At 37.4% G+C, this 15237-nt stretch overlaps 1 protein-coding gene across 1 annotated transcript; it reads left to right on the top strand.

Annotated features, from left to right (window-relative positions):
* Positions 1 to 3605: 3605 nt before the first annotated feature.
* On the top strand, positions 3606 to 14723 carry eif5a (eukaryotic translation initiation factor 5A). The gene is made up of 5 exons (XM_039761323.1): positions 3606 to 3626; positions 4856 to 5044; positions 5163 to 5267; positions 11309 to 11440; positions 12953 to 14723. The coding sequence occupies exons 2-5, from the start codon at positions 4877 to 4879 to the stop codon at positions 13013 to 13015; spliced, it is 468 nt and encodes a 155-aa protein (XP_039617257.1). The 5' UTR covers positions 3606 to 3626; positions 4856 to 4876; the 3' UTR covers positions 13016 to 14723.
* Positions 14724 to 15237: the final 514 nt, after the last annotated feature.

Below are 15237 nucleotides of genomic sequence, written 5' to 3'. Positions count from 1 at the left end.
TGTCTCATGTACGTACACTTGAGTCCATTCAAATGGTGCTGCGCCTCACTGATATTAAGACCTGCATCACAGACAGCACAACCCGCTATTATTTTGTCATTTGATTTGGAAACTAATTAACAATTACACAATTATGTAAAAGTGCAAAAGTTTATAGTTGTTTGTAGAGTCTAGACATTTCCCATTGTTTAATTAACTGTCATTGCTTTGTTTTAAGTTTTTTGGCATTTATGCTGCTTATTATTCCTTAACAGCCAATGCCACAAAGAATGTAAATTTGATACATTATAGCTACAAATTTTGTCACTCTTGACTTGACACCACATTTGCTCCTCTTTCTCCTCTGCATCCCTGTCATTCTATATATAAGTGAGATCCAGCAGCAGAGATCATCATGCATACAACTTGAGGTGAAAAATGAAAACATCATTAAAGAACACAAGCTTCAAGTCAGTTTTGAAAATAAACTTGCCTGTAAATAGCAAAAATGTGTATAATTAATTATTAATAATTGATTATTAGCAGTATTTCATTAGATAATTAGAAGACCGGTTATTATATTAAGTATCAAATGTCCTGAGGAGCTGAAATAACATCCTCCACCTCTTCTCATAAAGCTACTGGGCTGATGCAATCATATTTCATTAAATGACAGAGCACTTTGATTTTTTATGGCAAGTCATGTTTATAAATGTATGTTATTAATGTAATATTCTATCATTCTTTAGGAATATTTAATAAATCACATGTGTTTTCTAAAACCATATGGCCCTCTAATAGGTTGTTAGAGACAAATAATGAATATAAGATTTATAAGAAGAAGAGGAATAATCAGAAAATAGTCCATTGCAATAAAGACAATTACCAAAATTACACCACTCTGATCTTACATTTTGCCTCTGCATAGTCACAGAAATTGTAATGAGTCTATTCAAAAGTCAGCAATACTGACCACATTATAAGTGGCTCTTGAATATATCACCTGATGACAACCTGTGTGGCTTCCCCAAGTTTTATTTTAATCCTTCGATAATTTGTTTTTAACAGTAAACACTTTAGAAACAAACAAAACCTGAAAAATGTAAAACTTTCTTGAGGTCTATGTTCATTAGCCACTATAAGCAAACTGTGAGTTAAACCCTAACGATTCAGAGAAATCAGAGCCTCATTCAAGCTGACAATTATCAACAAAAAGACAAAGGTGAAATCACCAAATGTTTTAACAGACAAACAATTGATTCAATAACTTTTAAATCTTTCCCATTTTTCTTTTTAATTGAATTCATGAGTACAACTGGTTCATCACTTAATACTGTCTGCTTTGTAAAGCAGCTTACAAATGTGTATGACATAATTGGCACAGTATAAATATTTAAAGATTGTCTGGTATTTGATTATTTTCCTCCCACATCCAAAAGTTGTATGAATTAAGATGAATGGCAACTCTAAACTAGATAGATAGATAGATAGATAGATAGATAGATAGATAGATAGATAGATAGATAGATAGATAGATAGATAGATACTTTATTAATCCCAAGGGGAAATTCACATTTAGCTAGCCCAGTGTGAGTGAATTTGTATGCAAATTTACCTTGCTGTAAACTAGCATCCCATCCAAAGTTGTTTTTTGCTGTGTGAACAGCTCAGTTGGGATATGTTGCAGAATCCCAAATTTGGCATGAGCAGATTTCGACAATGGATGGAAAGATCATTCTTTTATGAATGTCTTTTATGTGCATACAAATTTGCAGAGCTGGCACTATATATCCTACGCTATTAATATGCCTTTTCTACCTGCAGCTGGATTCATCTTAACCACATCTATAAGCATGGGATATTGTTACCATGCCAAGGAATAGTACATGTGCCAGGTCCAAAAATCAGCACACACTCATATCTCTTTTAAGCAGGTATAATGCACAAACAATATGAAAAATTATGTAAATCAAAAGCAACAAATGCAGTTTAAGTTATATGTTATTTCAATTCTGGCCTGCTTGGTAATGGAACAAAAAAGGTGGAATTCGAGTATGTAGCATTGGCCATGCAGTTGTTTACTTCATGAGCTACAAGTACATAATAAACAGGAATAGGTGTGTTGAATTGGGTGTGACAAGGATGGACAGGATTAGAAATCAGTACATCAGAGGGTCAGCTCAGGTTGGACAATTTGGAGACAAAGACAGAGAGGTGAGATTGTGTTGGTTTGGACATGTGCAGAGGAGAGATTATGGGTATATTGAGAAAAGGATGTTAAGGATAGAGCTGCCAGGCAAGAGAAAAAAAGGAAGGCCTAAAAGAAGGTTTTTGGATGTGGTGAGAGAGGACATTAAGGTGATGGGTGTAACAGAGCAAAATGCAGAGGACAGGAAGATATGGAAAAAAATGATCTGCTGTGGCAACCCCTGATGGGAACAGCAGAAAGAAGAAGAAGAGTTGTGTTAAATATGTAAAATATGGAAATGTTTGCTTTAGTTTAAATGTTTAAAGTTTAAATATATGATTGTGATACACTTTAATCCCCAAGATTCTAGATTGCAATAGAAATTTGTCATCTTTCACCCACTGATAGAAGTCCATAAATGGCTAGATCCAGTGTAAAGGATCAAAAAATAACATCTGTAATCAATGATCTTTAAATTGACTAAAATGATATCCCACATGCTTATGTTTGTAATTTATCGGTTTTAACTTTCTGGGTGTTGCTCTTTGAGAGCTGGGACCACAAGAGTCAAATATCAAAAATATTGTCAGAATTTGTGATCAGCAACAACGAAACTGCCTAAAATGACACTCCATAGGTCTATATTACAGATCCATGTTTTTAGAGTTCTGTGAAAAGAAGGAACTGTGGTCCCTAGCACAACATTATGGGTTGAACCCCTGAAGACAGTTGATGTGACATGCACAACTCAAGTCTTTCTGATAATTTTTTACCTATTGCCTTACTCATTAAAACAGTAGTGTAATTACTTGCACAAAATATGATTTAAATGGCCTAAAATAAGGGTTTTTCGGGTCTAGAGCACCAAAACAGGGGAGTCCCAAATAGGTCTGCATCTTACATTAAGCTCTCAACCTCCTCTTCCTCGCATAAATGCATAAGGACAAGTCGAACTGTATGAGTAAGTCTGGAGGTGCCGGACACAAAAGAGTGAAGTAATTTCAAAGCGTTCATAAGTAATTCTTACGAACACAAAAATGTACATATCAAAAGCAACAAACGCAAATTAAGTTATATGTTGTTTTAATTCCGGGCCACTCGATAGCACAACAAAAAAGGCGTTTAGTCCACATACGTGATGTACCGGTCTGTAACCTTCACATACCGTATCCGAGATAGAGGATCAGATGTCTAAACGGTGCTTTACACCATAATCTAACTCATAGATTTGTTCTGCATTGTAACCGTTGGTCCGAACTTTCCTTCACACTTTGCCATAGCTTCTCTTTCTACCTTTTGCCATAAGGGGGCGTTCAGACGGCTCTCTGACGTCAGACGCGGCATTTATCACCGGAAGCGGAGGGCTATCTGGGAGGTTTTCTCGAAGACCCGCCCTCAGCGCGGCTGCCGCAGTGAAATTGGACGCGCCTGCGCGTTTACGCTCCCTTTTTGTTGGAAGGTAAGGACTGGCATGGCGCGTGCTTCTCTCCGCAGCAAAAATTAAAAAGAACTTTTAAGTGTTTGTGTTAGAGAGTTTCTGAGGCAGGACTGTCGCGTTTGGACCAGGGCAGGTGGCCCCGAGAAGTTAGGCATTAAAGGATGTTATGTTCGCGCGCGATGGGGCCACAACGGGAAGGGTGTGGGGCGGATTTTATTTTTTTTTTCTGGCTGTGAAGATGAAATGGAAAGGCATGGGGCCTGGCGCGCTCGTGCTGTGAAATGTGACAGACCGACTTTTATTTCAGAAATACTTAACTAGTGTACAGTTTTATTTCGCAGTATTAGCTTAAGAATGCACTTTTGTTGGTATTTTAAGATTCTAGTTTTTCCCAGGGTTATCGGTTCAACGTTAGGGACGCCTTGCTTGTTTGGAAACCCTTCTCTCTCTCTCTCCCCCTCTCGTGGTGTGCTCGGGCTTCTGTTTTAAAAATCGCTGAAGGTATCCCGCGGCTCATTTGACGTGCTGTTTTAATCTATAAATTAAATGTTTTTGGTAAATGTTGAACTCCCTTTTATGATTGGTTACATTGTCTTGCTGTAAAGCCGTAGTAGATCATATTCGGATCGTTCGTGCATCTTGAAGTGTTTTAGTCGGCGTCCCTCTTTACGGACAGTCGCCAAAGGCCTACTTGGCTCCGCGTGGCCCGAGGCCGGCCTGTGCGCTGTTTGGGGGGAGAATCCCGATGGGATGAAAGAGAGGAGGGGGGTAGTCATTTCTCGGCTCTGTCATTCTGGCCCAGTCCAGTAAAAAAGAGCATGATGCTGCAGTTTAGTAGCTAGGAGCGGGAGGGAGGAAAGTAGTTTCCGTTTCCCGATCAAAGATCGAGCTAAACAGAGACACGTGGACAGGGCGTGGGGCGCTGCAAGACGGCCGGCTTGACCGCGTTTATATTGTCAACTTTTACTGTACTGCTTAAATGTCTTTTTATTAAGGATAGTTAAAATGTAAATATTTTCTTAGCTATAAGCAAATACTATATAGTTTTTATGTTGACTGTAATCCGTTTTTGCACGTTGCCCCCTTATGTCTTCATAATTTAAGATTTTGGTAATCAATGAAATTTCATGTTACATGAATTCCAATGTATATTTTACCCTCACATTTGAACATTTTATATATGTTGAGCATATATTTTGTGAATTGAAATGTCACTTAGTTCGTTTATTGAATAAATTCTTGCTTTACAGTACCCCTAGCACCTATCCATCATGGCCGATTCTGATCTCGATTTTACCACTGGAGATGCCGGGGCTTCCAGCACCTTCCCCATGCAGTGCAGTGCCCTGCGTAAGAACGGATTTGTTGTCCTGAAAGGACGTCCCTGTAAAATTGTTGAAATGTCCACTTCGAAGACTGGAAAACACGGTCATGCTAAGGTATTGATCTGTTAACTTTGTTTTCAAAACCGATTATGTGGCGTATGCTTCTCATTTGCTTTCCTTGTAGAAACTTTGTTAGACTTTTTTTTTTTTTTTTCCCTCACTTTGCTTTAAGGTTCATATGGTTGGAATTGACATTTTCTCTGGAAAGAAGTATGAAGATATCTGCCCTTCCACCCACAATATGGATGTTCCGAACATCAAGAGAAATGATTATCAGGTGGGTGTTTTGGGGAAAAGGTTCAGCTTTTGTATTTGTTGATGGAAAAGTGCATGATGGAAACATTGGGGTGTGTGCTTAAACCATAGCTTGCTTTGAGCCAGGCTCAGCTTTTACTTTTTTGAATCTCTTACATGCTTGGTACAGAGATGTGTAATTATTTAGCCTTGTTAGATGAGGTCTAGTTTATTACCCCTTTTGAATAGTTGATAATCTTGGGTGTGTTCATTCAGTAGCAAAAAATCATGTTTGTCAGTCCAAACCCATATTCATATGAGCTAGAATTGTGCATATGCAACTTTCCACAACAAATGGCAGCGCCCTTGATGAAGAGAAAGTCACAGAGTCGTAATTGTGTGTTATCAAGACCAACCTATTGCACCTCAGAAGTATTCAATATGATCTGCATATTGTATTTCAGTTTGTTTTTAAGAACATCTTTGGTTTTACATCAGTTGTTGACTACCTGTTCTCACTTTTCAAGGATCTGGCCGACAAGTCTGGAATATCTCAGCCAAGCTTCACTCAATCATGTCCACTGTGCTGAAAGCCTTTGGCTGACTGAGGGGGTGCTACATCCAATTATATGTATTGTGGTTGTACAAGCATTAAACATAAAACTTTTACGAATGTGAAAAGGCACTTTGCAAAAGTCTATGCGTCTCCTAACATATTTGGATCACTTTACTGCTCCCCTATTGTAATAAGGGTATTTGGTATGAATGATGCTGCTTTATGTATGACCTTTTTGTTTCATTAATGCACAAGTCATTTGTGATGCCAAGATGAGACTGACAAACATTGTCTGTGGCCTAGGTCAACCCTTTATTTATATTGAGGTAAACTAGCTTTGGCCGGCATCAGCATTTTTAGTATTCTTAATTCTGTCAGCAATCATATTACATGTATCCATTAAGAGCAGCTACCTGTTCAGATGCTGATACCTTTCGTTGGCCCCTAGAATGGAGGAGAGGCACTATAAAACCATGCATGATGTTACTCTTCAATGCAGGTGGGGGGGTTTCTCAATATGTTGGGAGGAAAGCTGTCCTGTCGGCCTATAAAATGTCTGTTGCATCATGATTGCCTATGTAGGAGTTTGATTAGCATTGATGCATGTCCGTAAACACATACTTAATAGGGTTAAGTTTAAAGATTAGTTTCATAGAACTGAGTGTGCCAGGTGTGTGTTAACGCTGTAATTCACGCAAAATTTTATGAGGCCCTGGTCTGTTCGGAAGAATGTTAAAATCATATCTTTTAAACAGACTGTTATAGAGCAAAATAACAGGTAAACATGCATTTCACAGTTGGGTTAGAATTGTCTGGTAATCTGTGCTCCAAATGGATCTATATTGCCTTGCAGGTATATACTCCTACATTCCCCTTGGTATTCATCGGAAGTCTCTGCTTTGGCTCCTCATTTCGGCGAATACCAATTGCAGTGATAACTGTGCAAAAGCTGCACCAGTGTTCTAGTAGTAGTTGTCCTCATTAGAGGATAGATTTGAGTCTATAAAAGCCTTCAAAAGTACATCCCTGTTTGTTGGGACAAAAATATTGAATTATTATAGAGAGAAGTTAAGACCTTAAAAAAAAACCTTTTCCCAGCTTTGCTTTAGCAAATGACAATAGTTGCACCTTAAACATAACTTTTAAGAAGTACACATTTGTAATGTAAAATTTCATTTAGTTCTGGATTCCTTTGCTAATTTCAAAATTGATAAGGTAATAACTCAGTGCAGGGTTGTCCATTAAAATCTACAATATAGCCTAAGGGACTAATGGCAGAAGTTGATGAGCTTTGCTTTAACTATAGTAAAGTCTAATTATCTGTCAGGGTTCAGGACGGAGGCCGTAACAGGTAAGAGAAAAGACAGAACAGAACAGCTACTTTTAAAATTATATGCAGTAGATTAGTTTAGAGAATAGTTGTATTTATTTACAAATTTGTATTAACTGTTTATTTATTATAATATTGTAATGACCAGCATAATAAGAAAATACAACTTGGTGTACTGGATTTTTCTACGTTTTACTTGGAGTATTCGTTCCATAACATATGGTCTTGTATTCCGTTATCGGACTTAGGGTGCATACCTCGAAAGCAATAACAGCTTTTTCTACCTGTCAGTTTGTTTCTTCGCACTTGACTATTTTTTTTCCTTCTGTGCCTCAAGCACAAGTGCTTTTTGTCTCCTTTAATCTCTTCTCAAATCTTCCTTCCGTTGCACCTTACTTTTTCTTCTAATTTCTCCTGCCACTCATTTCCTAAGAACAGAATCTCTTTATACCCAGTCCAATAACTTAACATAGCATTCCACTCTTTCTGCTCTCGCACAGGGCATCACAAGCTGTCTGTGCGTTGCAATGTATTAACAAGACATAACAGAATTTAAAGAAAATTACAGTACAATGTAACATTGTTCGTGGTTTCTGTTTAACATGTTTTTCAATTTTGTTGGCAATGCGCTTTATATCGCTCACTGTTCTTCCTACTTCGTAAATTGAAGCAGTACTTGAAGCGCTTAGTTTTGTATGTGTTTAAATTTTGTGACCATTTATCACACACATGCATTTCCCAGCCATAATGATGTATAGTAGATTAATTATAACACAAAGTTAAAAATTGCTATTTAAAACTGAAGGTACATAATACATAACTGACTGATTTCAAAATGCTATGACATGTGGTGCTGGGGAAGAATACTACTCGTAATACTGTGCTACATGACAGTAGTAGTATAGTAATGGGTATTACGCTGCCATGCACTTTTTTCCTTACCCAAATGGTTAATTGAGATTTTACTGTACCTCATTCTCTGGTTTTGACTTTCTTTAGTTTAAATCACGTTTAAATGATGGGTTGGAATTTTCCTGTCTTAAATGTGGTTTATCATCTTAGATTTGTTTCTCTCCTCCAAGACTGTTGGAAATATTGGGTGTGGGTTGGAACAACCACAGCTTGAATATCTTGAATACTGACACTTTTTTGTCCTGTGCCAGCAACAAATACATAGATGAGGTATTCAGTCACATGCACTGAAACGACATCTATTAACTTATAAGTATTAGGCTTTGGTCGATTTGTGACAGATGAAATTTAATGTCACTAAATATAAAGTAGTATACATAGGAAGTAAAATGTTAAGTTTGAGAACACAATGGGAGGTCTGAAAATAAAGAGTGCAGTTTGAGAAGGATTTAGGATTCGTAGTGGACTCTATGCTGTAAACTTCCTGACAGTGTTCAGAGGGCAAACGGAATGTTGGGTTATATAGCACAATGTGTAGGTTATGCTCAAGCTTTATAATGCAATGGTGATGACATATCTGGAGTACTATGTGCAGTTTTGGTCTCCAGAACATAGCAGCACTAGAAAGGTCCACAGAAGGTAGACTGGGCTCCTGGGCTACAGGGGATGAATTATGAAGAATTGAAGATTGGGGAATTGAACTAAAAAAAATGTACAGAAGAATAAATCAGGAAAAGGATGGGTAGTTTTGTTTTTAAAGTATATTACAGAAGGAAGGGTTTTTTTGTTTTATCCCCTTGCATGATTTATTCCTTAGTATATTTGTTCTGCCTGACCACATTAGTTTCTGAGCATCCCAACAAAAGCAATGACATTTTCGAAGTGAACTCTGTTTTGGTTGTATCTGACAGTTTATCTTGTACAGGATAAATGTCTGTATAAAATTGCATCCAATCTGGAATTCTTACAAAAGAGTTTCAATAGTCAGTCAAATATACTGGCAAAAAAGGACATGGGTCATTAATTGCAGTGTATGTGTTACCCTAGGACCTTTGTATAAAAAAAAAAAAAAATGGTTTTGTGTGGATTTATTTGTGAAAATATGCCAAAACTGAAGTATGCTCATTTCAATGCAATTTACTCTTTGTAAATCACAATTGTCTTGTAAATATGCATATGGGTCCACCTTGAATGCCACCCTGAAACTTCATATATGACATATGTTTGCCTCGTACATATGCAGTCATGATGCTGCAGAAGTTCATTCACTATTAGAGCAGCCCACTTCGTGTTGCATTGAGACTTTGCCAACTTCACAATAGAATATCTGGCTTTGCTCCACAACTGAGAATGCAAGATCATGTGTGACATAGTGTCTCCTGTTCATTCTGGGGTCCCCGAAAGGTGTATTATCTGAGTGATTTGCCTCAAAATAAATCACTGGTTGACCAAGGCCATTGAGCCAGGACGTTGGCATCCCTGGTGACTTGTGCATTGCTGGAATATAGTTGCTCACATTTAGCAAAAGCAGCTTCATTTTGCTAGGTGCCATTATTTCAATAGGAGTACAGTAAATCACTCAGATTACATTAAAACCAGACACTGCTACAGATTGCCTTTGTTAGCAAAAAGATTTTATGATTTATGTATGTGCACCCACACCATATGAAAATTGAATGTAGTGTCTTGCTGAACAGTGGCTTCTGGCACAACGGGAATGATGGAGTGAATCTTGGCTTACACAGTCGTGACATGACTGCTTGTTCCCTGAGAAATGACAACAGGTAAGCTATGTCAACCGAAGAATAACCAAAAAAGTTCTTAAATGCATGTATGCAGCATTACTTCCTTTTAAGACAACCAAAGTCCAGTCTATACATTCATTCCTTTTTTGGGTGTAATGTTAGTCATGCCAACCCACATTTAATGGATCAGTGATGTGATTTGTGTGCAAGTCGTCATTTAGCCTGTTTTTGCTTTCTTACTTGGTTAAGTGTGTTGCTACTTTCTCCAAAATGGATCAGAGTTGCTGTAAATATCTGTTCCCTTATAAATCCTGACGTTTCCATGGGTAGCTGGGTATGCATATTTCAAGCTTCTTTGTGTGTACACAGGCTTTATGAATATGGTCCATTAACGATTATAAATTCACTGCATTCTCTAGCATAGTCTTGACAAAAAGTTCAGCCTTCTGTGTTTTTCAAAGGATTATTTCTGTTAAACTGGCAGAGGTTATTCTGTTGGAAAGGGGTCCATGCAGTTAGAAGAGGTTGGGTGTCCTTTTAATATCTGGCAACCTGGACAGATGATTCAAAAAACATCCTATGGAGATGAAATGTACTTAAGCAACACTATTGACTTTTCTGTGGTTTTTCAGGTTTGTCTATTCTACTTATACCAATTTGTAGTTGCAGATACCAGTTGCAGTCCTGTTCTCTATCCATTTTCTGACTTCTCTCAACATGGTTTAGAACATATGCCTACAAAACCAAGGCACAAGGGCAGACTCTGTCATGTATGAGGCAATTATCCACAGAAGGGCATAAGTTTTCTGCTGGTTAACCATCATGCATTTTTGTAATGCTATTTGTCATCAGTTAAACTTGTTCGGATATATGTGCATTTAAGCAGTGGCTAGAAAGACATTTCAAATGTTGTGCTTCCTGAGGACATTGCATTCTAAATGTGTTTTGAGCGTTTTGTCCAAGTATACCGACAAATTTAAGAATTTCAAGCAGTATATCCTGTCGTAGTCTAATTGGTGCTAAATATTTTGTGGAGCTTGACAAAACTACAGATAACCAAAGCAATGTCCATTTACTCAAGTTCCCTTTTATTGAAAGGGGTGTTTTTATGGTTATTCCTGATTTTGTTAAATTGCCAGTTTCATGGTAATCTTGTACATATCTACGGGTTTACTCTGAAATTTTGATATGTAAAATAAAGCTTTGAAACTACATCTTATTATACAAATGTTCATTTGTAGCAACACAATTTGCAAGCCAGTTTTGCAGCTACAAAAATGAATACCTAATTGATGTGTGAATGCTTGAAGCAGCAAAACTAAAACAAACTTAATAATCTTTGTTATTTTTGTATTGCCTGTGGCATATGTAAATGCAATTTTTTTTTCTTGATTAGAGTAGGCTAATCAAAAAGACAGTTAAGTTCTGGTCTCTCTCTAGTTTTTTACGTTCATTTTTGCCTGTGCTATTTGGTTTTATTTCTTCTTGCACCAGTTATTAACATGGATGGCTAATTGCTGATTTGAATTGCTTTTGTTTAGCTGATTGGCATTACAGATGGCTTTCTCTCTCTGCTGATGGATAATGGAGAGGTCCGTGAGGATCTCAGACTGCCAGATAATGAATTGGGCAAAGAAATAGAAGGCAAATTTGATTCTAATGAGGAGATACTGGTAAGTATGCCGTTTCCTAAAGGTTATTTTGGGAAATCCAGTCCCATTTATATTGTTTCTGATAATTGCATAGTTGGTTCTTGTGGTCTAGTTTGAATTGAGTTCCATTTCTTTTGTTGGAATCAGTAAATTGTTTTGGAGTTTAAGGGCCAGGTTTATACTTCACACGACACATGATCCAGTGGACGCTACTGCTATACAAGCATTTTACTATTTATATTTGCACACATACTTTGTGTAAATCTGGAAGATTCCGCCAGGTGGTAGTGTCAGATATCATGGTAAGAAAATGTTTGGCTTTGCTATGTTGTGAATTGCCCGAAACATCCATTTAATTCAGAGGACACCTTGCAACAATATCTCTGAAAAGGATGTTTAATGGTTACATCCCTCAATCCAGGGATGTACTCATTCAAGCAAAAAATCGTACGTGAGACAAATTAAAATTCCTGGATGGACCATCAGCTCATCACAAGGTGAACACAAGCTTACATTAGCGTCACCAAACCCCCAAAACTTAATGTCTTTGGAAAGAAACTGGAGCACACTGGAAACCCACCGGGAAAACTCCAGGCAGGGAACTCAAGGGACACTAATTCCTGCTGCCACCATGCCACCTCAACATGTAATTATCAGTATTTATTTAAATTAACGACTTGTGTAAATGTAACATACTACTTTTATGATAAAAATGCATTCAAATATGTGTAAGGATTCTAAATGTGTAGCTAGCTGGAATATTATAAATGTGATGTGTTCTGTGGATGGTGTTTGCTGCCGTCGGTTCAGGAGGAAACATGTAGCGATTAACAAATGGGTCAGTTTTACGAGGACGTTTACAACAGTCTATTTTAACCTCATAGTTTATCATTTAAAGTGGACATTTTAAGATTAAAGCAGAAATTTCTACTTTAATTACAAAATAGACCTTTTTCACTATGCCCTTAATTTTCTACCTACATTCTGATGCTGTTGTGAAGGTGCAAAAAAAAAAACTGCATAGAAGATAGTATGTGAAACATTTTAAATGTATCATGTCATTGCTGGGGAATATGACACTTGAATATAAGCACCACAAATATATTTGTATCTCTGCATTTTGCTTCACCACATCGAACCATTCATCAAAAATCGAAGCACACACATTGATCCCACAGGATCCGCATAGCGACCTTCTGTCACATGTATATGGTAAACAGGCCATGACGTCACATTCAGACTTATCACACTGCGCAAACCCCCAGACTTTTTGCTTGTACTGCAACTCGCGCACGCGTCATGTTAATTTCTGAGGACATGCTTGGAGGACACGTCAAATGAACTCTGGGAACATGTAGCAGTCATGATGCAGGTTGTGAAGTAATAAGCGAACCCTAAGAATTCAGTGACCAGTATAGGGTATACAAATGTTTTCTCCTCTTTTTGGGTCAGTTTGTCTGTTGCAATTACATAATTTCTTTTTTTATGATTTGAAGGTTGTTTTAAAACTACTTTTTTTTTTTTTTTTTCCAGATTTCTGTGCTGTCTGCTATGGGAGAAGAAGCTGCTGTTGCCATCAAGGCCATGACCAAGTAAATAGGAAGAGACTGGCTGCTCATGCTGAGACCTACCACAAATCTTACATTTTGGTTCTAATTGTCACCAAAGCTATGGCCTTCACAAACAACCTCAGTTTTTGATTTCTGTTTCAAAATGGCACTGGACTTTTACAACTGTCTTGTAGGCTGATGGGCATTACGCCAAATCACTGAGGTGGCTTTTTATTTCACTGAATTGTGATATTTTTTATTTTTTTTTTCCTCCCCCCCCCCTTTGCTTATGCTTTAAAGGTATTAGTCCTACCATTTACATTCCTAAACATGATAAAAATGGGATCCAAGACAGGTTTAATTTTGATTTTATATACTCTTCCCTTGGAAGTCTTCTATATTTGTTTTATTCAACGTGCTGAACTTTGCCCAGAGTCGAAAGTTGTCCACTATTTAAATGCCAAAGGCAGTACTTCAGTCATTAAGTGATTGGTTGTACTGTCCTTTCCCAGTGCTGCACTGGTGTCATCAAGTAGGAATGGGTCTTTGTCGGCACATAAGCTTAAACCTCGAGTATAACAGTTTTCTAATAACCCAAATAATTAAACTTCAGTGATTTTTTTCTTAATGCCGGTCTGCCTTAATGCAATCCTGCAGCCAAGTCAATGCTGGTGGCCATGTGCAATTGTTACCTCTGTACTAAATGTCAACTTGTTGGCTGTCATTGGCAACCTTAATGTCTAAAGCCTGTATGTTTTCAGCTAGGTAGGCATTCAGAATGTTGTGCTGACACCATATGGCATGTTTAAGGGGAACTCAAACTGGGGGAAGGGCGTAAACGTTACAAACCTTTTCACTTGAGGCCTTTGTCACCAGACTTGAGAGAGAGAGAGAAATAAAAAAAAAACAGAAAAAATGCAGTTCAGTTGCTCTTTTTTATTTGCAAAGAAGTAATAGCAAATGAGTGATCTATTTTCCCCATACACCCAGACCCCACCCACCCAACAGTCTCAGTCTGAAGTTTTGTCTGCAGCGTATGCTACTGTGTGGTCTTGCATGTGCTGAACAGTCATTAATTTGAATGTTTACCTAGTTAATGTAAAGGATTCCTTGAAATCTTTAATTGCAGGGATTTCTAGGAAAACGGGTTTTCTCTTGAACGTAAATATATTGGACCAACATTACAAGGGATTAAAAGACTGCATTTGTTTGTATTGAATTCTTGATTAAAGTAGTTTTTTTTTCGCCCCATTTAAATGTTATTTTGTATTCTCAAAGTTTTGAAACTTGAATAACGGAAGAGTCTTAATTTTAATTGCTGTGTGTATGACTTGAGGTATTCTAGGTTCACTATACACTTCAGTTGTCATTTTGAGTAATTCTGACCCTTCTCTGTAGTAATATGTATTAAAAATGGGTGGGCTGAGGAGAAATACTGAATTTACCACTGGTGTATTTGAATTGTGATTTGGTGTGTAGCTGAAGCCCTCCCTTCACCCAGGAATTATGGAATAAAAATTCTTAACTCTTATGACAATCTGAAAATTCAATGATTAACAATGTGCTTTTGCCGGATTATATTAAAATCATGTTTTAGGGAGGGGGGTGGTGGAGCTCAGGATGAAGGAACAGCTGTCTAATGTTAGCTAAAGCTGCTAGATTCTTAAATTGTGTTTTTGTGTGATGTTTGTTGCCCAATTGTCATCTAAGTTTGGAGCTATGTAACTCTTTCTCAACCATGAACATGATAAATACTATGTTGTGTATACTTTTTTTTATATCCTCCATGCAAAGCCCTTGTCACCTTTAAAGTAACAGCCTGGTGGTACGATTTCCTGTGTGTATATACATACACGCACACACACACTTAAATACTGCACTATTCAAGATATGTAAAATATTACTGTCCTGCCATTTGGAAAGTAGTCATTCTGGTAAGTTACAATTCTTTCTGGCCACTTCTAGTTGATTATACAAAGTGAGATTGAAATGTTTTGCCAAAGTGCAGTGTTTTTAGAGCCACACATTTTGGTGGTAGAAAGTGCTTGATATCTTACCCTATCGTTCCCTTTTTCTGAGCTTTTAAGGGTGCTGTATTCTCCATAATATAATTGGTATAATGGTCCTTGAGTGTTGACTTCCTTTGAACTGATCACAGGTTGCTCAGTGCATGCTCTTGACTCTTTGAAAGCATTTCTTAGCACGTTTACTAGCTGCATGACAGCAGTATCATTTCATTAATCACCTGCTTAAAAGTGTTACATCTGA

Source organism: Polypterus senegalus, chromosome 1 (genome assembly GCF_016835505.1).
Source record: "Polypterus senegalus isolate Bchr_013 chromosome 1, ASM1683550v1, whole genome shotgun sequence".
NCBI lineage: Eukaryota > Metazoa > Chordata > Cladistia > Polypteriformes > Polypteridae > Polypterus > Polypterus senegalus.
This window is presented reverse-complemented; position numbering and strand designations above follow the sequence as displayed.

Bases quoted from the DNA above. Each gene is read 5' to 3' on its own strand.
- eif5a (XM_039761323.1), top strand. From the start codon at position 4,877: ATGGCCGATTCTGATCTCGATTTTACCACTGGAGATGCCGGGGCTTCC. The intron at 5,268-11,308 runs GTGGGTGTTTTG...GCTTTTGTTTAG, and splicing joins TCAAGAGAAATGATTATCAG to CTGATTGGCATTACAGATGG. The intron at 11,441-12,952 runs GTAAGTATGCCG...TTTTTTTTCCAG, and splicing joins ATTCTAATGAGGAGATACTG to ATTTCTGTGCTGTCTGCTAT.